General features: G+C 35.7%; 1 protein-coding gene across 1 annotated transcript in view; it reads right to left on the minus strand.

The window, feature by feature from the left end:
* Positions 1-1,926: 1,926 nt before the first annotated feature.
* SELENOF (selenoprotein F) overlaps positions 1,927-23,410 on the minus strand; it is a 28,715-nt gene continuing 7,231 nt past the window's right edge. Inside the window, exons 3-5 of the mRNA XM_072868172.1 lie at positions 14,502-14,565; positions 5,389-5,438; positions 1,927-2,938 (exon numbers count right to left, since the gene is read on the minus strand). Of these exons, the coding sequence (XP_072724273.1) occupies positions 2,807-2,938; positions 5,389-5,438; positions 14,502-14,565 (246 nt within the window). The 3' untranslated portion in view covers positions 1,927-2,806. The remainder of the gene's footprint in view (positions 2,939-5,388; positions 5,439-14,501; positions 14,566-23,410) is intronic.

Raw genomic sequence — 23,410 nt, forward strand, 5'->3', positions numbered from 1 at the left:
ATGCTTTCTGCTTTTAATCTTCCTTTCATTAACTCTCTCAAGATTTGGCACAACAAGAGCATTATATAAGACTAAATAATTCTTACATAAATCTGAGTGAATGCCTTTCATGAAGTACTGGGTGCTTATCGTGGCTATAAGTAAAAATGAATCACTTCCTTTTTAAACAGGAGCTTTAAACCTTGTATTTTGTGTAGTTAATTGCCACAAGCCAAAATAACCTTTTGAGCTCTATGAATTTTCACAGCTGCAGACTGGAAGAAAAAACCCCACACTGATAAATAGAAACTTAAGAATTTCCAAAAGAAATTATTCCCCACTCCAACTGCCTCTTTTAGCACAAAGCCCAGCTCGTTTTTGCCAGAATGTGAAATGTTCCTAGCACATGGCTATAGAGCCAAGAACCTGAATATCATCTAAAAGGATAGAATGAGAGAGAATAAGAAAGAATAAAGCAAGGACAGGATGAATTTGACACTTCAAGAACAGCACAGAGAACAGTCAACAGGCCAAGAAGCATAGGCAATTAAGCTTTTGCTAGAGGCTAACAGATCAAGTAGGTTCAGGGCCCAGGAGCTCAGTAAGAGAATCATGGAAGACTCAACATGTTCCTATATATAGGGAAATACAGGGATGGACCTTGTGTGTGCTTCTAAGCTAAGAAAGTAAATATCTGTATTACAAGACAAGATTAGTATGTGGAACAGGAATCGGCAAATCAGGAACCTAGGAGGAAAACTGGGAGAAAAGATAATTTCCAGTCTCATTGATGAAAATAAGTGAGGACCAGTACTGGAAAAGGTCAGAGGCTACAGAAACAGTATTGTGACTACAGTCAAACTCCAGTTATGCTGGAGGAGAAATTCTTTGGCCTGTCATCCTCCTCCACTATGGGATGGTTGTTTCCTGGTACAAGAGTGAGTTCCTTGCTTCACTGAAAGACAAGCAAGAGCAGGAGTGAAGGACCTAGCATTGGAAGAGGAAGTTTGTGTAGGGAAGTAGTGGGCTGGCAGTAGGAAGACATGGAAAGAAAAGGGAGGTTGAAGGTCAGAAACCCATTGGCCATCATTTTAAGGAGGAAGAGGAAAGAAATACTGAGAGAAATTATTTGGTAAATATCAAATGAAGCAAACAATCTCTCCACTGAGTGGTAAAGAGGACCTAAGGCTAGGGAGAAGGACAAGGTTAAAATATTCTGCTAAAGCAGCATGATAAATGATCAAAACAGAAACTGAAATCCCTTGTTGGCAAATATAGGAATGAGAAGTATGGGATATAGTCAGTATATTAAAAGACCAGTGGATGGCAGTATATTTTTACTACCAAAATACTCATTGTCATTCCACATGTTTTGGTTGTAGCTCATTTGCTGACTAATATATCACATGTCCCAAGAACAAATCCGTGTTTGACAAGTTAGCACAAGCTGCAAAGATTCGTGCTTTTTGTGTAGAATTCATATTTCTTGAAGACAGTGGTGACCACTATTGTAGCTGTCTCACACTGAGTCATCTGGGAGATAAGCAGCATGTTTTATAAGGGTAGGAGTGAAAGGCACAGAATAAAGAGTGAGAGAGAGAACAAGGATTATATCATGTGACCTAGCTGTATGCACCTTCTAAGAGTTTATATTTCAGGAATAAAAACTCAGAAGGCTATGCCTAAAGAATCACCTTAGTGTATTACTTCTGATCATTTAGTGTGGTCTCAGTCCCAAGTTTATTGTTCTGCTATGAAGCTGATTATTTTTTCCTCAAAAGTTGGGAATAAAATCTGTAAGTTGTAGAGAAATTTCTTGAGATATAAAATTTTATATGAAGAGAAAAACTGAGTACCAATTCAGGCCATAGCATAACACCCATCCAACCAAAAATTAGTGTGCATGAAGTAGTTAAAGGGAAGGCTTATTTGCTAATTAGACTTCAGAAAAAAACCACGTTATTCTTGCTTACAATATTTATTCACTTTAAGTGGAAAAAACCTGACAAGTCATAATGGATTTGACTCATTACCATACATACTGTCTATATTCCCTGTTCACATAAATTTCAACTGAGAAAGAAAATATACATTTTAAGAGAACAGTTTATAAATTCATTTGATAAACGTACTTCCAATAAACTTGTGAAAGTTAGAAGGAAAGGTTTTGAGACTTACATCTCATGTTTCCTGAAGCAAAACACTTACGTAAAGCACACCTGACATCTGACTTCCATACACCTCAGAGGTTTTCTATGTAGTCTTCACTAAAGTGTACTTACTAAATGTTTCACAGTACCAGAGCATGAGTTCCTCCATCAGCTTCAAAACCTGTGAACTAGATACTCACCGTAAACAATGCTTCTATAAAAAGGACAGTTCAAATACAAAAACTAAGAGGGCATTAGCAGTCAAGTTTCTTTGGGAGATAGTACATTGCATTTGGTTCTGACTTTCTTACAAACAGCAGCAGACAAAAAGCATGGTAATCATTTCAATTATTTGAAGCTCTTCAGTTTTAAGAGCATTTGTAAAAACAGGTCCAATTATAACAAACTGATATTTGCATAATTAACATCAAAACAAAGCATTGTTAGTGATAAATGCATTAAGAGCTGAAATATATTAAGACAAGCTATTCTGTTTGTCAGCTTGTCAGATATGTGTGCTGAAGCTTCCGCCTTCTAATTACAAGATGTTTAGTACAGCACAACAGATATTTTTAAATTAATATAGAAGCTGGAATGTTTTTTCAATTGTAGCACACCACATCTGAGAAGATTACCATGACAAAACATGAAAAGGAAAGAGGACTGAAAGCAATGATTTATAGACGTTCTAATTTTTCACTTAGAAATTCTTCCACACTATCTGTATTCCACTTGAGGATGCTCAGTTCTTCTGCAATGTTCCCACTGTCATCCAGCAGCTTTAGTACAGGGTCAGAACCACGCACATACTGCAGAAAAAAAAAAGTCAGTTATCTTGGGCTGGGAAATGCATTCTCCATATTAACACTCCTCCCCACCTCCCCAAATGATTAAATCCGTTAAAAAGATGTCAAAGCAAGAATAGTAAAAAGTCCAAAAAGTGACACCATGAAGTATGAATACTTAAGAACAGAGTACTAAATTAAATCAGAGTATTCTGGGCAACCTTTGGCAATACAATGGTGCTAAGAAATCAACCTAAGCTTTGGCTTTTTAAAGCTTAGAATTCTTAAAAAACAAACAGACAAGCTTGGTTGTTCCTGACAATGCTCAATGCTATAAATATTCAAGTGCCACGTATTTTGTTCTGATTTTATGAATTTCATTACTAGTGTTTAACAACAGTGTATTCTACTTTTCTTGAAGAAAACAGATCTATAAAAAAATCAAATTAAGCTTATGAGACCAGTCTGTCAGCTTGTTTTCTCCTATGCCACTACCTCCTCTCTTCCAATATTTCTTTCACCTACTGTCCAGATTCAAAGGAGAAGTAGATGTTCAAAGCTAGAGTTTGTGTGCATGTGCCTATGCAGAGGAAGAACTGGTAAGAGGGGAGACACCATACTGAAGCTTTCGATGGACCTGCTGTGGGTTGCACACTCCACCAGCAGCAGTTGGCCAGTGTTTGCAGCTCTGGATTAGATACTTTCTTACCTAGTCCTAAGGAATGAGGGTGGGAGAAAAGAAGGAAGCATAAGGGACAAAGAGGCCTCATTTCACAGGAAATTAAAACACAGTAATTTAAGAGCAGTAAATGTTTATCTTGAGATCCAGAACAGAGTTACTTGCCTTAACTAAAACAGGTAGGAAACAGCTTCAGTTCAGGCTTCTGACTTGCATTTAATGTCAAAGAGAGGAAAGTGGAGGAACAAGTCAAACGAAGAGATGTGGGTATGTGAGAAACACCTACTATTTGTTCTCCTTGGCCCACTACACAAACTAATGCCTGTGCAGGGGAGCAGTGTCATAAGCCCAGCTTTGAAAGATGGTATTCCTATTCTACTTCACCTGTTTTAAATTACCAAAGTTGGATTTTTGAATCAAGCAGCTGAATGATTTTTCTCTTATAATCAATAGCCTTTTCACCATTTTAGAAATTTCTGGCCACTTTAACAGCTTGAAGTTCTACTATCAATTTCTAATGTAATCACATTCTTTCCTGCTGTTCTGTATCCGTGCCTACTAGGCTTTCCTGGTAACATAATACTTTAATGCTTCTGAAGACTCACTAAGTCACAAAATATGTAATGCAAATAAAAGCTTTTAACAGTATTAGAAGGCTCTAACCATTTAAGTTTATGGAAAGATTTCCCCAGGAGTATTTTACTTTACCCTGAGCTAACCTAGTTGGTTTTACTTAATGGAGCTAGTGGAATCTCTAATCTGTTTTCCAAAAGTCTTGTAAAATAAATACCAGATCCATTTGCACTAAATTTTTTGCTGGTAGGGCTCTGTACCAATTGTAGTGTAGACTGCTTTGATGTTCAATACAGCTACAAAGTTTAAAATAAAAATGAAACAGTCAGATATGCGGGAGAAAGCTTTTGAAAGAAACTGGAGGGGACAGAGACATGAATGCATGAGACAGACAGAGGAAATCTATTTTAGATGGAATCTGCTGCTGAGAAGACAAATCACTTGTTGCAGCCATGCACAACTATGAAGTGATTCCAGATGGTGCCATTTGGTGAATAGAGATGGGAGCACAAGATGTGAGAATCAAGATGTATATCTGTGAAGTATGCTGGAAGTTCACACAAGATTTTAAGAGGAAGGTGAAGTCTCACACTAGATCTTGAAACCAAAGAATTGTTTGAGCTTAAGGCAGTGCAGCTTATGCAGCTTTGCATATATGCAAGTCATACGAAACACCATTCAGTATATGCATTTCTATAAAGCTGGATGTTTGAAGACTATAAAGAAAAATAGAATCATAGAATGCAGCAAGGAAATTCTGAAAGGGAGGAGAAAAATCTAAGAATTACTGAATGTTTGGAAATGGCAGCTCCATCAGAAAATTAGGGGAGAACAGAACAGGAGAAAAGGAAACTATGGCAAAATAAGCTTGAGTAAATCCAAGACATCCACAGAGTAAGGACAGAATGCAAGCATTCCTCACATTCTTTTCCCATCTGCCATTAATTATGGGTTCCAGCATATTTTATAGATTAAAAACAAACAAGCAACAACAACAAAAACCCAAAACCCCAACAAAGAATTGGTACCAAACAGTTACTGAACAATAACCCAATTAATATTAGCAGCAGGAACTTGTAAAGATTTATACTGGCAACAAAAATATGTCCTCTGCTAAAGCATTACTTGATCAGCAAATAAGGAACAATCCACAGAAGGACTGTCTCCACCAAGCTTAATTCTTCCTACTGTACCAGGTAAAACAAGTTAGGTTACTACTCACCTTGATTTGCAGTCCCCTGAAGAGTTTTGGCTTATCACTCCTGACAAAAGCTATGGTTTGGAGAAAAAAAACCAAACATAATCAAACTCTTCTCCACTTGCATAAAGTAGATTTACATTCAAGGTAGTATTCCCTGAATTACTTCTTTTGGAATGATGCTTTAGAAGGCATTTTAATGTTAAAATTCTTAATAGCCTCACAAAATGAATAATATTATTATGCCTAAGGAACACCCTATTTTTGCTAGTATTCCAAACAAGCTTCGTATCTGCTTGGATTTTCCTCAAACACTAGTGCAACTGTCTAAATCAATTTATCTGCATGTACAACTGACAGTCTTCAGTAGACTGGCCCATATGCTGCTGCGATATGCAAGTGTGAGGAAAAGCATTACAGCGATCAAAATCAGGCTGAAGATAAGCTTTGTGAGAGAGGCTAAATACAACACACATCCCATCAGCACACTCCACAAAGCTGCAGCAGTGTGGGTGAAAGGGCACAGAGGAAACTGTGGGTAGAGGTGCTGTTCTTGCAAACAAGACGGACAATCTTGTCTTGCAGAGATATCTGAGATTGCATGTTGAAAACCAGCAAGAAAACAAGAAGAGAAGCTGGTATCTTCTCTTCTCTTGACACTCCTAAAGGCAATCAGCTTTTAAGATGGACTCTATGGCTTGTCATGTAGCTACCTGGAGAGAAGTGCAGGTCTGAGGTGGGCTACTAATGAACAATTTTTTGCTTGAAGCACTAGTCAGCAAACAGCAAGCATTAACAGCAGCATACTCCTCCCATAGCACAACCCAGGCCTTGTGTTAACGTTAACTTTAAAAAGAAAAGTCAATATGAATTATTTCAGGACAAAGTGTGAGCATAATCCCCTACTTCCAAACACTTTAGCCTAATGCATGTCTGAGTTCTAGAAGTACTTAAAATTTATTTAGAAAATAGCATAGTCTTCATTCCTCCTTCTTACATTCAGGTTATGCTAAAGGCTGAATTTAGTATCTGTACTGCTATTAAGTGAATTCAGGACACTCCTGTAGTATGTCAGCAGAGCCTCCCCAAGGATGAACCCTGCCAGTACGGACTGACTCTTACAAAGGTACTAGCTGCATGTTAAAGCTGCTTTTTCAAGGTTAGACAACAATCACTCTCTCACAAATTGCAGTGCATCCAGCTGGTGCATGGAGATGAGTGCAACCTCAGGACTACTGTTTCATACTGCTTCACAAAGTGTAGTGCTTTCCTCAGTAATTGTAAAGATGTCCCCTGGCATCTTTATACCTATCTTTACATTACTGTAGACAGCTACCTTAACACTTTCTCAGTATGTATATACTGAGTGGCATTTATTTCTTCCCTCTTCCACTGTGCTCCCAGTACAGATCAAAACCATATACTCTGCCTGCTGCACCAACCACTACACAGTATAAAGAAGTTGAAAAAATACCAATGGCCAAATGACCTGGCAGATATACTAGATCCCTGAAGAAGAAAATAAAGCTTGTTTTTGTTCTTTCTATAGTACACTAATGTCATATTGCAAGCTGTACTTGTATAACAATTTCAAATAGCGCTAAATAACCAGTACATGCTCACGTACTGCAGTTCAATTCTGATTTAAACTCAAAAGACATAATTTTCAACTTCAGTGTTTCCCATGTCCTTTGACTTGTTGTCTTGGCTGTCATCAACACTAACATGCAAAAAAGTGGCAAAGATATTTCTTATTCTTTCTTAAGTCCACAGCATGTTGAACTATTTAATGGGGAATTTTCCCACATTTTTTTCAATTTAAACCTAAAGCTGAAATCAGTCTCTAGGGCTTTATATGAAAAGGAGGTTGTAAGAAGCAGTCAGTACAGTGGATAACTTTAATTGCAAAACTTAAAGAAAAACTGTAAGAGCATAGTAAAATGGATAAAGTTTCAGAAGCATATCTGAACTGTGGAACTCCACTGTATTAAAGAATAGCCTTTGGGGGTTAACTCAGGTTACAGCACTTTAAGCTTGTAACAGGTGTGAGGATTTCTTACTTGAGTGACAGATGAAAGCTCATTTGGACATGACTGGATGTTCTCTGGCTGCAGTGTTGGACTGAACAAGCTCGCATAAAATGGGAACAATTAGGTGGAAGAAGAAAGTATTCTATAGGCAGTATTACGTTTTGTCACTTTAAAAGTAGCTATTACACACTTGTATCAATGTCAAATGTCTAAATCTTCTGAAAGCTGAAGCACTACAGAACATTTTTCCTGAAATTTTAGACAGCTGGAACAAAATCGGTTTCTGTTAATGGCATATTTATTTCTAATGCTGATCATAGTGACTTTCTGCATTAGTCACTTGAGTCTGCAACGCAACACAAAAACATTCACTGTACAAATAAGTTAATTTGTATATTCTCAATTTTGGAAGCTAAACTGAGAAACAAATCTACTGACATGCATTAAAAATACAGATTATCCTATCAAACACTTTTTTCACAAAACCATGCCCTAAATTGAATAAACAGCCTTTGAATGGAATTGATGGGGTTAGGAAGTCAGATGCAGCTACAATGCACATTTTGGGGCAGGTGGCTGCTTTCTTATCATGTGATATGGTGCACATGCTCCAACAGTTCTTCAGCACTGCCCCAACAGTTTCCCCTCTACACCCTGACATCAACATTGTTGCCTCCTATGATCCTATGTCTGAAGGCTACTTGCACATCTTTACACCACTATTTAGTAGTTTCATGTTGAATACTAAAATGCTAGCTATTTCCCCTTTTTCCTTTCCCTGTAGCAGCATTATAAGTTACACACTGCAGAGAAACAAGCATTTATACAATCCAACCATGGGTGAGCAAGGAATTTTCTACTTTGACTTCCGTAAGATGAACTCTGAGCTTGGTGCCATGACACTATGTTCTGGTGAATTAAACACCGGACTAGAAGTCAGAGCTGTTCTACTGCCAGCTTTGCAACTGTCCTTTCACATAATGTTAAGAAAATCACTTCACCTTATGCTCTTATAAGAGATGTGCAATACTAAAGCATATGCCTTCTGTTTGAAGGCAACCCTGAGGTGAGCCTACAGAGCAGACTTGATTGCCACACAATCAACTACAACTAAAAGGTCAGAGAAAAGGATCCAGGTGCGCATGAGCATTTTAAAGCCTGCCCAGCACCAAACTGTTTTGCAGAGACAGGTAATACTGAACAGTCCTTTTAAAGACCTAAGAGCAGCCTCTGCCTATGAACACAGTAGAACAGAGGAAACTCACTGCTATCGCTATAATGTCACTTTGTTTTGATATATAATGCCTCTTTGCTTTGAGAAAGTCTGCGAAAACTAGTCTGTTGGAATTAAAGCCTAGAGTACCAAGTGGAGATTACTAAGGAATCTAAGAATCACTCATGCCCAAACAGCAAGTCTATGTATATCCATGTACACTCCTGCGCTATTCTGAGATACAGTAGGATACACCATAAGAAAACTTCCTGACCCAAAAGGGACATGACACCACATCCCTCCGTGCAGAGTTGCAGATCTATATGCTAGGCATAACTTCTTTGTAAACAGAGTTGACTACCTACTGTTATATGTTAAGGGCGTGACCCAGACTACCAAGGATATCTACATTCAGGAATATTCATATATTTAGATTCCTGCTTTAGGAGCAAACATCTCCTGCTTGGTCTGTAACTGAAAAAATACAAAATGATGTTGAGAAAAAATTAAACTTATCTCTTAATACTTGAATGAGAGCCAATATACAATGGCAGTGAAATCTCACACTAGTTTTCAAACAACTATGAACACAGACAAGCATTTTTAACCTTGTCTGTCTCTACATGCATCAGAAGGATTATAATGGCCTCAAATCAGAAAGGCCTGGAGGAGATTAAAAAACCTTACTGTCTCTATTATATCAGTTTCAGATTTTAATGGCAGAAAAGCACAAGTCAGAACTAGTCAAATCTTCAGCACAAGGTCAGCAATAAATTTTTACTGCACAATTTTTCCTCCCGGTAAGCTACAGCATGTCTTCCAGCAAGAATCTAATGTGATTAAGTATGTCAGTAATGGGAAAGTCCACTTGTTCAAACTTCTAATCCTTTTGTTATTTAAAAGCTGTGCTTTTAGTTTAGATTTATTCCATTGCTTACTGTTGTAACACTTATGAGGACTATGTATGCCCATGGGGATTCATCCAACTTTTTAAGCGAGACATACCCTTCTCAGTTTATGCTATTTTTCTAGTAAACAGAACCCTTTAGCTTCTTCTAAACTCTTGATGCTGTGTAGAGATACACAGCTTCATATTACAGATAAGTCTGATCAAAAATGCTGATTGTGCACTGAAAAGCAGCAGCATACTTTTTTTATGAAGGTGACTACCCTGCCTGTCCCTCAGTATTACACCAAAAAAGCCTATTATGTGATCAGGGCAAAGAATTGTTAGTGCTCCAAGAGCAACATCAGAAAGGAACGCTTCCATTATCATTCATGAGTAAGGAGGAATGGTTCAAAATCAGTATAAAGGATGATCTATTTTTAGAGAAATATTTAAAGTCTTTGTGATGCATTTAAATGTTTCACCCATTGAATTAGCAACAGGAAGCACATGAGTTATTACTATCTTTCAAAAGACATTTTATCAAACAGTAGCATGGTACTTCATGCAGCTCAATTGATTTTTAAAACTCAAAAATAAGAAAGACTAAATGTATACAAAATGTGTTATTAACTGAAGTGATCTAATACTAACAGACAACAGGATGATTAAGTACATCTAAGACTATCTATAAATAGATGTTCTGAGTTAATTTCAACATACAGAAAGCAAATGTAATATTACTTAGCATAAACCAATGAAATAACGGGTAGTTTGCTTAACTTGGCCCTGAATTATTAGACACAAGCAGTTTGAAAGTAAAACAAAATTACTAGAAATGCAAGTTTGTGCAGAATGTCACAGACTCGTACATAAAAAAAGCAAAAAGGACTTGACCATACTATGGACTTGACCATTTCATACCTGAAATGAACTCGAATAAAACAATGGTTTTATTGAGGCATTGTTAATTATCAAATGTTAAACCTATGGAAAAGAAAAGGAACCAAACCAAAAGGAAGAGTAGCAGAGTGATATTTTATGAAGACAGGAAAACCCAACATTTAATTACGTCACAAATCTAAGCATTACTAAGACAACTGGCGATATTTGCTAAAAATGTGAATGTGTAAATCACTGGGAATACAGGCAAACCAAAAAAGCATTAATTTCTTTCCTAAGACTCTTTAATAATTTGTTTTGGGGACAAATACATGCTCTGCAGTTTTGAAGATTGCATGAGCCTGCTTCAAAAGATACCATGAGGGCCTAGCAAAAAGACAGAACTATAGCAGACATCAGGCACTCATTTACATTTTAATGGCTATAGCTCTTTACCTTTTGGGGACCTCAGTTTGAGATAAGAATTTAAATTTAAGAATTCATATGGCACATCAATAACTACTATTTGTAGTCTATTAATCAAGTTACAATGCAGCTGTTCATGATGTTATAACAAAGCACCACACGCTTTCAAAAGCAAATCCAAGACAGAGCTCCGATCAAGCCTGAAGAAACTTCACAAAAACCACAAAGACAGGGTATTTTGTAGAAGCAGTAGGGCAAGAGACATTGCTAAATCTGAAGGGAAGTATTGTTTTAGTTTGTATATCATCTGTTTACAAAATATGATAAAATGATGCATGTCTCCCACTACAATATCCTATATTTCTTAGTAAAAGTTTTACTAACATTTCTACCAATGCAAGATTTAAGGTTAATATAACTTTCTAACTTTCTTTCACCAGTATTTAAGAATTACAGATTAAAATAACCAGGAAATAAGCGGTCTTACCTAAAAGTACAATCCCATAACAAATTACGTTTTAGTAGCTAAAAGAATCCTCCTCACACTTACAGAACTTGGGCAATATAATAGAGTGCTTACTGACTCTGAAGTCAGAGGATCTAATGTAGTTGCATACTGCATGAGTTCAAGGATTAAGGACCCTGTTTCTGTAACAGATTTACTGGGAGCATGTCCACTTCTTAACTAAGAGAGTCACACAGGGAGAGGCGAGAGTTACTCTATTGATGAACAAAAAGAATGCAGAGAAATATGAAACAAATGTTCAATGAAAAAACCCAGCCTAATTCAGTTTTTGTTAAAGAAACTGGAAAGAACGTAGGAGTCTAGGCACCGTGATCTGTCTCATCATGAGCAGAACACAGCTGCCACTGAAGTCAACTTAAAACAAATATGCTAGATTAATCACTGACCCAGCTAATTTATTATTCCATTTCAGAGCCTTAGTTTTATGGATGTCAGCCAAAAACTGTCACATTTTCTGTGTTACCTGGTATAATAAGATACTGCTTCATCTATAAATCTTGTCACTTATGTTTTCAATGTTCTACTTTGATGGAGTGCTTTTAAATGCTAAATATTTAAGAACAGTTTTATACAGAACAATTTCAAAATATATGTAATATAGGAATTAATTTTACAGTATAGCATTTATAATGGAGCAAATTAATTTTAAAGGGAAACTTAGCAGGAAAAGTACTTCAGTACTGAGCTTAAACAGACTTACAGAAATGTGGTTTGTTACCTGACTTATCACAAGAAGCTGTATTTGAAAAACATAATAGACATCCTTGGCCATATTCACAAAATAATTTAGTAGTTTGTTATGATATTACAAAGAATAACATGCAGTTTAAGATTGAGATAATCTTGCTGAGGACTAGATTTTTTTCATCGTCTTGCTAAGGACTAGATTTTTTTCATCACTTGTCACTGCTTTGCTTTCCCAGTATCTATAAATATATTCCATATGTAATGATTCTCACATTTCAGGCACACAGGTGTATTCAGCAACTATTTGTAGCTAAAAATTATATAACCAGTAATTTTGACAGAAATTTTGATACAGAAAGACCATAGAATATTGTATTTAGTAACCACAAGCAACACGCAGGTTTTTCCAACTGTGTAACTTCCTTACTGTGTAACTTTTACAAACCTTTATTAATTCCACAGATTTTAATCCTTAACTATTTTAAGATGTGAATCTCATTATAGAAAAACCACTGTTCATCCTCTGGCCAAATAAAATATAATCCAGAAGTAGCCCATGACAAATCAAGTCTGTGGGAGTAAGCCAAGTGGCAAAACAATTTACACAGGTACTTAAAGGTGAAGACTTCATGGTCAGATACAGAAGTAACATACACTAATCCAAGTAATTCTAATATATACACAGTCCTGCAATCAGTGGTGCCATTTTGTGTATATTCTGCAAAAAAACCCAACAAAATCCTAGCAGAAGCTATCGAAAGGAATCAGTTATTTGCAATAAGACATTGTCAATGACAGGATACATAGTTCAATGAAGCCTACAAAGACAGTGCTTCAAAAGCAGCAGCATGACCTTCAGGCAACCTAACTTCCATAGCAAACATCCAAGCGACAAGTTGAAATAAACACACTTCTTGAATGTTAATGTCTTAAGATGGAGACATTTAGTACTGTTTCTTGCAGAAGTTAAAATCAAAGGGAAAAATCTAAGTAAAAGTGTTCTGAGATTAATACTAATGTGAGAATAAATACCAGCTGGAAAAATATATTCTACTCCTTTTTAAAGTTTCTAAATATGCTCTTAAAATTTATCCCATCTTCCAACCTGTTCTAATACCCTAGCAGTAAGTTTGGTCAAGATAAATTTAGATTGGGTAACTGCAGAAATTGGTGATGAAAAGGCAAAAGACATTAAGTGCACTACTGAGCCCTTTTTTTTCTTCTCACTGTACCAAAGAAGAACTGGTAGTCAAAACAGAGAACCTACTGAAAAACCACTGAAATTTATTCAGTTATTTTAAAAAGAAAGCTATATGATTAATGGAATATAAATCTTTGAGCAGGTTTAGATAACCAAGGATTGAAAGGAAAAAAATCTTTAAAAATCTTCAAGTTTTTCCTTTTGTACTGTAAGCTTTTGGACATGTTTCATGGTGTGTGCACAGCAGAAGTTGAGGGCCGTTCCCTTTTAGGGCCTCCACATGAAGATAACTGAAGACATAATGCAGGCTGGAGTCAGGCTAACAGGCTGACCTTTTTCTTCAAACCTATAGCTCAAAAGAGTACTTAACTGTTACAAATTCACAACCATAAAGAAGCTGAGTGAATGGGCAACAACAGTTGGGAATGTTTTCATGTTTGCTAAATTTGAATGCTCATGGAGAGAATATAGACTCCTGTGCTCACAAAGTTAATCTCCTCACACCCCTGTAGTATGACAAGTCATTTAAACAATTCTTGTTTTGGCATTTTAAACAGTGGGGAAGAGAAAATAGCTTTGCTGTGGTCTTGCAGTCAATTAACTGAACTGTGTGTGGGTAGAGGTGGCAGGAGAGGGTCTAAAGCAGCATAACTTACGTTAATTTTAACCTGTTTTAAAGCCCTTTTTTTTACTTGCTTGTCAGTCAGCCTTCAAACAGGGAGGTATTAATACTGGCCATGGTAGATAGAGACATGCTGTTTGTGCACTTCTATGTCTAAAGCTAGATTAGTCTTTCTTCTCTATGTTCAACTATGTCCAGAGTACAGTATTAGGATCTTCATTATGGGGCGGGGGGACCAAAACAAAAAAACCCCACAAACCCAAAAACCAGAAGTACTGCTATCACCTAAGCTCTTCCCCCATTTGTAAGATAATTCCAGTTTGAAATTTCTCAGACTTTTTCCTGCAGCTTCCTCCCACCACACACTCATAGTACTGATTTTCCTTGTACACTGCTGTATTCCATTCACTTTAGTTGACTGTCATTATCCACTGACAAAACAATTATACTGCAGGATCTGTGAAAATAAAGTAGTTCCATAAGTACACAATATAATTTCATCTATCAGTTACTGGAGACCAGTTCCATGAGTCTCAGGTCAATACAACTTTCCTGATATAATATATGAAATTTATGACTACTTGTAGTACTACTTAAAAGCACATTTTGTCATTCAGCTGTGACGGTATTTCATATTTCAAAGAACAGTAGTTGCTTTACTTACCCTGGACTTGAGGGAACCTTCCCAATTTTCATCCACATACCTCTAGGACAGCTCCTGCATAAAGCTGTAATAATAAACAGAAACTGTCAATGACATCAAGAATCTAAATTACCAGTTTACTTATAGTGTGTTATCTGTTGAACTATTTTTCTTTGAGAAGACAATATGTTATTGTGTTGATGGTAACTACAGACCAGTAAGATCCCAAATAGAACCACAATTCCAGACCTGTCTCTGATTTATGCAACAACTGACTGTTCACTCAAGATACAGGATAATTTCCATTCATTATATTAAAAATGTAAAAACAGAAAAAAGATCACTTGAGATATACTGTTGCTTTAAGCAAAGCTTCATTAAAAAAAAATGCAATCAGACATGTTACAATGGGAATTATGAACTAGTAATAGGAAAACTTTATTTCTTCCTCCCCAAAGATGCCAAGAAAGTCTCATCAAGTGAGATTTTAGTTTCCGTTTTAAACCTAACTTGGACAGTGAAATACTGTTTATTATAAAGATAAGACAGTGACTTTAGACTTCTCATTTGAGCTAACTATTAGTAGTTTATTGTAGTTAATTGTGATTGCAGAAAGAGGACAGATCACATTAACAGGCCTTAGCTGAAGTAATATATACAAGCTGGGCTAACTTTGATGCTTGCACTTAGATGTCAATCACTTCTGTCAGCTATGCAAGATACTCAGATTCAATGTTCTTAAAGCAAAGTTTAAGTTCATTTAAATTTTTTGTAGTATCTAAATAATAATTAAAAAACCTATTGATCTTGTATACTGTCATGTTTTTAAACTTTTTTGGTTTTTTGTGACATGCAATTGATTCTATAGTTTGCTGAATCTCAAATATAAATCAACAACAGATTTTTCCAGCTACTAAAATAGAGCTTCATACTGTAAAGTTAGGCATTTTAATCTTACACAGTTGTCAATACTGTATACCAAATCACGTCCTTCTAACCCTGAAACCCCACTGTTTATAGGGATGCTGACTGAAGAATAAGCTTCAGTTAAAATTTAATTCATTTCATTACCTTCTACAAACAATTAAGACCTCTGCTTTCATTTTCTTTTAGACAGTGCTTTCATAACGAATATGCAAGTCAGGACATGGAAAAATACAACCTTCCTGAAACAAAGTAAATTCACATTTCACTTCAAATATGAACTGTGAAAACATGTAATTAAAAATAAGCTTTCACTATGAAATTTACTGAGTACTAACCCCTCTGAAAAAGGGGTGACAAGTCATAAAAGCAAACCACACACAATACGACAGAAGTCTCAAAGACAATTTTATTAACACTTATCTACTTGTCACCTATCTAGATAGGCATTATGGACAGCCAGGAATACAACTTAGTTTCAGAATATGAATCTTCTGAATTCACGTCCAACTCAATATTTGCCTAAATACTATTAATTAGAACATAAGAAATACTCTAATCATTTGCAGGGAAATTACAGCTTCTTTCCTGACGTGAACTAATCAGTAATCATTACTTCCACAGGAAACAGAAATAAAAATGTTATGTTGCGTTATCTGTTCGGAACAGCATCTCAGAAATGTGCTTAACTATATTTACATTTTCAACTAGACATTAGATTTAAGATAAAAACTAAGATTTGACTGTTAAAACCCAGAGCTGCTATGAAAAATAGTCAAGAGATTAAAAATACCAGATTTTTTTTAAAGCTTTTTTTCACCACCCAAATAAAGATTTTAATTAAAAAAGGCACTGATAAACAGCTCAGATTCTAGCTTGCATAATTAAATTTCCTCTGGACTTACAACATGAAATAATTACAAAGATGGAGGAAACATGGAATACTGAGATTATAAACTTCAGTTACCTTGTCTCTATTCATTATTCTTTAAAAACCATTCAATTACAATTATATCAGCAATCCTAGATTTAGATATTAGTTTGCACACTCGCTAATACACTGAACATTTATACTGGTTCTCTGATACTGACAGTTATCTGCATTTTTCTATCAAGAAGTTAGTATAAAGAAGCAGACAAAGGAATAAATAGCCTTTTTCTATCTAAGTAACTAATTATTTTATATCTGTGTACAAAGAACTAAGCATGCCCAAACTTAGGACAACAGTGAAGTGAACATTTTTCAATTCTCATTACTGCAAATAATTCTTACAGTTTATTTCTTCCTTTCAAACAAGGACTTCTATGGAAGAAAATCACTGTAGGAATCTAAAATACGAAAGACATCTTGTTACTACAAACTACTCCAAATTTGTAACTCCTAGCCAATATCTGATAGAAGTAAAGCTTAACAAAGAAAACAGCTCAATTGTTGATGCCTATATTTTGAGCTTATAACTCCACTGTAATTGAAGGCCAACTGTACTGGTACAAAAAAGTTCAGATTCATGCTGGGACAAACAGCTGCTCTCTAGATGGCTAGACAAGAAAAAAAGAAAAATCAATTGGCTTCATTTATAGCTCTAAACAAAGGTGTCTTTTGCAAGAAACACAGGTTTATTTCCATCACTTAGCCCACAACAAAAGCATACTTGTTAATATCTACTGCTGCTACCATCCCATCGTGTCCAGAGCAGACATCCTCCAAACTTCCTTGTGAAGGCATTTACTGTGTTCAAGTATTACTAAGAATGACATGTATCACTCAGTGTGGAGGCATACAAACATGACTAGTCAGTTCATCACACAATACTTAACTCATAAGTTAGTTCATTTTAACATAATGCTTCACTTGTTTTAGTGCTCATGAAAGTGAGTTTAGTACTACAAGCAATGAAATAAAGACTCTCTAAACTATTACTAGTGTCCATTTTAACATCCAAAACAAGTGCTGTTATGATTTTGGGGCTGATTCATGTCTGCATCTATAAAAATAACTTCGCTTTTTTTAAAACCTTCTAATAGTATGCTTTCTAAGGCTACTGTGAAAAAATCTGAACTTCTCCCTCATCTTTTTCAAAGCATCAACTTGAGTTAAATTTCATTCAAAAGCTTTTTGTAAGCACGTGAATGTCTTGTAACAGTTCACGCTGATGTAATGAAGATGGCTCTTTACAACTGAGAGGAGGAAAACCACACTATCAGTCATGTCTGCTTTAATGATGAAGGAAAGTGGTAATTAGAATAAACCACCATTTACATAAGAATAGTGTTAGATAAAAATAGGTATTGCAAAAATAATTGTTCCAGCAATTAAAAACAAGGAACCTTAACTTAGGTGAAAGTAAACATTTCACCTGTTATTAGGAAGGGAATTGAAGTTATTTCTGCAAGACAGAACTCCAGCAGCGCTTCATTTATAAATAGATACAGTATTGTTATCACAATTATTCATGGTGAAAAATCCAGAAGAAAGATTACATTCCCGCTATGAAGCTGCTATATAACTGTTAGTGTTTACAACCAAACAGGAATTCAGATCAAACCGAACTGAAAAAGTGGTACTTATCAGATTGCTCCTTGATCATAATAAAATGGTGTTAGATCAAAGGTGACAAAGACAATTTTGTAAAATACAATAAATTATCCCTAATTTTACTTCTATAGGACCTATGCTTTGCACACTGCTTTCTTCTAACTACTGACTAAGCCTGACCCTGCACAGGTTACAAGTGTCACTCAAACTGGATTTGTACAGCTGTTTGCAATCAGCTGGAAAAAATTATAGTACCATCATGTCTCAAAACACACAATGAAACAGGCTGTTAAAATAAAGCCACACAATGGTAAATAGCTATCTTATGGTATCTGGATTCTCTCCAATATCTGCATCTCTTCCTCTCGTACTATCAAACAGTTTAAAAAACAAAGTTAAGCTCTGAGAACAAGCAGTAAAACACAACTTAAAACTACTGTTAAAACTCTGGAATTTTCACTTGCCTCAGATACAAGACAATCTTCCACTAAATATTTACCAACAAGTAATCTCTTTCCAATGCAAAGAATTTTTGTTTTTATCAAATTCACTGTAATTTTGATTTCATATTACTATATAAGCAAAACTGCCAAAGAAACCTCCTCATGCCCTATTAACTCATACTATTGTTTTACTTCAAAGCAAAGTCAGGAAAAATACGGATATTATTCTTCTTATTGGCCAAAGTTGCTTGGTATGTGCAAACTGGTATTGTTTTAAAGTAGAGTGCACGATCTCTTTTTTGAAAGGCATGCAAATCAATTTTTACTGTGTCCCACACACCTCAGAAGCAAAACAACAAGTTAATAATCGATATTTGTTCTTCTGAGAAATGAAGTCACAAAGAAAAGAGATTTTGGTGCAAGTTTCTTCTGCTCTTTCCTAAACTCTTATAACTACCAATTTATTTGTTACTTTTACTAGAAAACTAGATTAGTTAAAAATAAAGGAATATACACTGAGATATAAACTATAAAATATTTTCTCTTCTACAGGGCAGAGAATGCAAGGTATTTGTATTGACAGTTAGAAGTATTCAAAGTCACTCTAGTTTTCCCCTTCCTTGGAGACAGAAAATGAGCAAGAATCTGTGGGTTAACAGAGAGCCATCAGAAAGCCTCACTGCCAGGAACATTATGAATTACTGTTCTGTAACACAGAAAGCCAATAAAGTCATTGCTACGTAGACACATCATTCAGAACTGATGTAATCAGTAAATTTAGCAACAAAGAAACTGCTTCCATTCAAACTCATTATCCTGTGAAGGGAAATGCCTAACTCTAAGAGTTTGGAAACAAAGAATCAAACAGTCAAAAACCAGTTATCTGAAGTAGTGCTATTCCTGTGATTAGTGCTATGTATTGCAGGCAAATTCCTCTGAACAAAGTTGAATCAGAATCTAAGCTCTCATTTATTTGCAGGGAAGGAAATTCCAACTGAATATAAGGGTGAAAGAAAGTCATAATGAGGGTGTTTAAGCACTGAAATAATTTACTAAGAAAGGCTGTAGAATCTGTATCCTTGGAAATCTTCAGAACTTTGAGTTCTGCTTCGAGTAGGAGATTCAACTTTTTTTATTCTGCGTGTACATAACAGTTGTGCATTACTATTACAATCTTCAACATACAGAAAATGTGTGATCCATCCAAGTGTTTTATTTTGAGTGTTAAACAATCTCCTCCTTGCAATATTATGTAAATATTTTTGCTCTTTAAATCCAACAACTACCAAAAAGCTCCAAAACAACTTCCCCTCCTGGCAGGCTATTTTTTTTGTTAACTTTGCTCTCTGAAATGGTTTGGCGTAAGGTCATGTGAGCAAGAGATCTGGCACAAGGGTGAGAGAAAATGCAGAAGCTGAGCAACCATCAACTTTAGACCTCTGGAGCTGTAGCATGGATTAGGTGGTATGAATGCCTTATTTGAGTGTGGGTGGGGGGCAGAGTGGAATAGAGAAGGATGGCGGAAAAAGGGCTCCTATATACAGGCTCTCACTCGGACCTAGAGAATAGAATTATGCCAGCGAAAAAGTAGAGACAAAGTTAACAGTTTAAGTTCCAATTTTGGAATATATTGTCTGATTAACTTTTCTATCTAACCATCTACTTACCTCTAGAAGTAAAATCCCTGAATTTCTCTTTTATTCTACAGAATCTGTGCTTTTATTAAAAAAAGCATCTTAGAAGAATTGCAAAGAAAACATTGATAATGGAACTTGTCAACTATTTGACTTTGCGCATTTAAGTAATTAGGAGACTTTCTCCTTTTTGAAGTTGTTTCAACAAATGTAGAGTCAAATGCCAGTACTTTATCCAGATGAAGGAGATCAGACTTAATTAGCTAAACATATTCCATTCACCAGCACAGATGCACATCAACACCTTTAACTCACATTTAGCAAATTCACATTTATAATTTCCCTAACCTTTTCTTTTTCACTGATAAGGCTAGAAAGAGGTCTTCCATAGGTAAGGCTTGCCCTACTACAGACAGATAATGTATTTTATCTTAGTTTATCTGACAGACATGAACCCTTGGTGAATCTGATCCAAACAAAAGATGGTAAATTTCTGTCTCAGGCATTGAGTAGCTAGCTGCACCTTCCTTATCTAGGACTACTGTTTGTCAACATTAATCTTCATTGCTGATAACATCATGTACAGAAGGAAGGGAAAGAGTGTACATGGTAAAGTTCTTGAGAAGGACATCCACTTCAGCACATTTTCAGTACAAAGAATGGCTGTGCGTAATATTCTGAAGTGACACTACTCTGACAAGAGACTCTCAATTAGAGAGAACACAATCATCTCAATTCCTCAACTTCCCTATCAATATTTCCCATAAAATTTTCCCTCTGTGAACTGTACGAGACACTTTTTAGTTAAAAGCAAACTTTGAAGGGAGATCATTTGACATATTAGCCTTAGTTAGAGAGTTCTGATTATTTACTTGAGTGTTAAATAAAACATGCTGTCATTGAATTATGCTATTTTAAAGAGTCACACTTGGTAAAAACAACAAACATGAACCATTTTTATGTAGCATGTTAGAAGTAAGGAGTACAGCTACTTAAAAGCACAATTTGATTTTTACGAAGCAGACAAAGGATTTTATAGAACACATCAAAAAACAGAGAAAGTTGGGGTTTTTAAGAAAGAGCTACAAGTAAACTAAAATTCTAATTCATTTATATAAGTATTGATATGACTTACAGTTACATTACACCACTGAGATGTCAATGAATTCTAAGTAGTTCTCTTATTTTTACCCCTTGAGTTAAAAACCAAGAGATGAGACTCCTTCATCGGAACTATTCATATTAAGAGCCTCTGGCACAACAAGCAGGCAGCCAACAGTAATTTTTTTGAGTGTAGCACTTTAATTAGTGAAATGAAAAGAAAAAACCCTGACAAATGAAACTAAATTGGGTCACACAAGTGTAGCCTAAAGCATTAAAAGCATTTCAAGTTATTCTAGTTTCAGTAATTGTGAGGTTTGTAAACTATTTTTAGTTTAAAAAAGTCTGAACAAATGTCACCTTATTCCTCCTTGTAATTCATAACAGCACATTTAAAAGGTCTGTACATGTAAAAAGGTGGAGTTTTAAGAGAGCTTTCAATTTGATTTTTTTATTAAAAGTAGCACACAGTCATAGTTGCAGTGGACATGTTTATTACTAATATTACACTAAATATTTATTTCATTTCCAGGAGGGGTCTAACAGTAACTCCCCTCAAAGAACTGGTTTTAAGTTATGGTCAAACTACATCATAATGAGAATATAAGTATGATCCATTAGAATTAAAATAACCCATCCTGAGGAACAGTTTCTGCATACGTGCTCACCTCTTACCCTATAATGTTTGACGGTCTGAGTGACAATTTTGTTGTGACTGACAGATAAGGTAGACTACAGAAAACTGAATTCGTATAGGCATATTTTTTACCTTTCAGTGAAATTGAGTCATCTTTTCTTCAGAATAGACCAAGCTGACATTAGCAGCTACTTATTACATGGGCTAAATAGGTCTAATTCACTCTTCTTTTGTATATCGTCCCTCACCTCTGCATTCTTCACCCACAAAAACCTCTCAAGTTGTGTGATACTATGCAGAAACAGGTGGCTGAGGTGGAAGAAGGGGTCAGAGCCCAGCCTTCACTTTCACCAGACTAGAATTTCTGTGGTTTTGCAGTGTTGAAACAGGCTGAATCATTCACGTCTTAAAATGCCTTCCTACAAACTCAAGTACCAAGGGCTTGCAAGGAAAAGAATCTCGGCTTGATGCAGTCAAAACATGATACTATCTTCCTGACGAAATGTCAAAGTACCTGGTTAAGTGCAGCACCAGTTACAATGTAACAACTAGGGAACAGGCCTGCAACATGCCTAGCTGCCACATGTTTTGATCAATCCAACTGCAACGAAGACCTGCTTACCCGACTGGCCAGTGGAAACCTGTAATAAAACTCTAGGAAAGGTTCCCCTGCTGTGCTTTGACTTTTCTCCCCATTTTCCAGAGTGTTTTAGTATGCATTCGTAGGATTTTTTTCCCTAGTTGGTTCTCCGTCTTCAGCATTTTTCAAAACAGAGAAAAAACCCAATACTTAAAGGTCACTAAATACCACTATTTTCTAAGTCTCATCCATTCTGTTTGTCTACAGCCAATGGGGTTATATCCATAGACTTGCATTAACTTTCAAACAGCAGTCATAAATACTGAAAATCATTTTAGGTTCAGGTAGGATGTAAAATGGGGATCTGAATGTAAAGCAACCTTAAGATGGGCTTTAAGATTTTTTGGAAAAAGTAATAGCCAAAGCTATTTAAGCTGCCCACATTTATTTCAGGTTAATATTTCACAATACTTTCATGTCAAAATGAAAGGAAGCTTTCATATTCACTGGTGTGGGAAGAACATCAAGTTGGAAACCTCCCCTCTTACAGCACAATAATCCATTTCAAGTTTCTGAAATATTTTAGTTATTGTTACATCTAGTACAAGTTTGGTGAAAAATACTCCTAAATCTCTCATTATCTTAGCAACGCAGAGGCCAGATATTCCAATAAATTATTAAGCCGTGCTTTGACAGCTTATCTTGACAACCCTGAATACGTGCACAGGAAAGTTGCTAAAAATATCAAGATTTTACATGTTTTTGCTTAAATTCATGGAGTGGAGCAGTTATTACCAATCTCTATGTAAGTTTAAAAGTATGCATATAGACTTCTGTATCATTGTTTGCCTTGTTTTACAGTAGAATCAAACTATTTAGAAATAGTGTATGATAGACATTTGTGATGCTACCCATGACAACTTGCCATCTAAACCATCCATTTTCATGTCTCAAATTTCCTGGCCAACTTTTGCTTACACCTGATGTCACATTATCTAATTCACCAAACACTGTAACATTACAACATGACAAACACTTGACAATAGAAATTTAAAATGCTGAAGTTCAACACATC

Source organism: Ciconia boyciana, chromosome 7 (assembly GCF_034638445.1).
Source record: "Ciconia boyciana chromosome 7, ASM3463844v1, whole genome shotgun sequence".
Lineage (NCBI taxonomy): Eukaryota > Metazoa > Chordata > Aves > Ciconiiformes > Ciconiidae > Ciconia > Ciconia boyciana.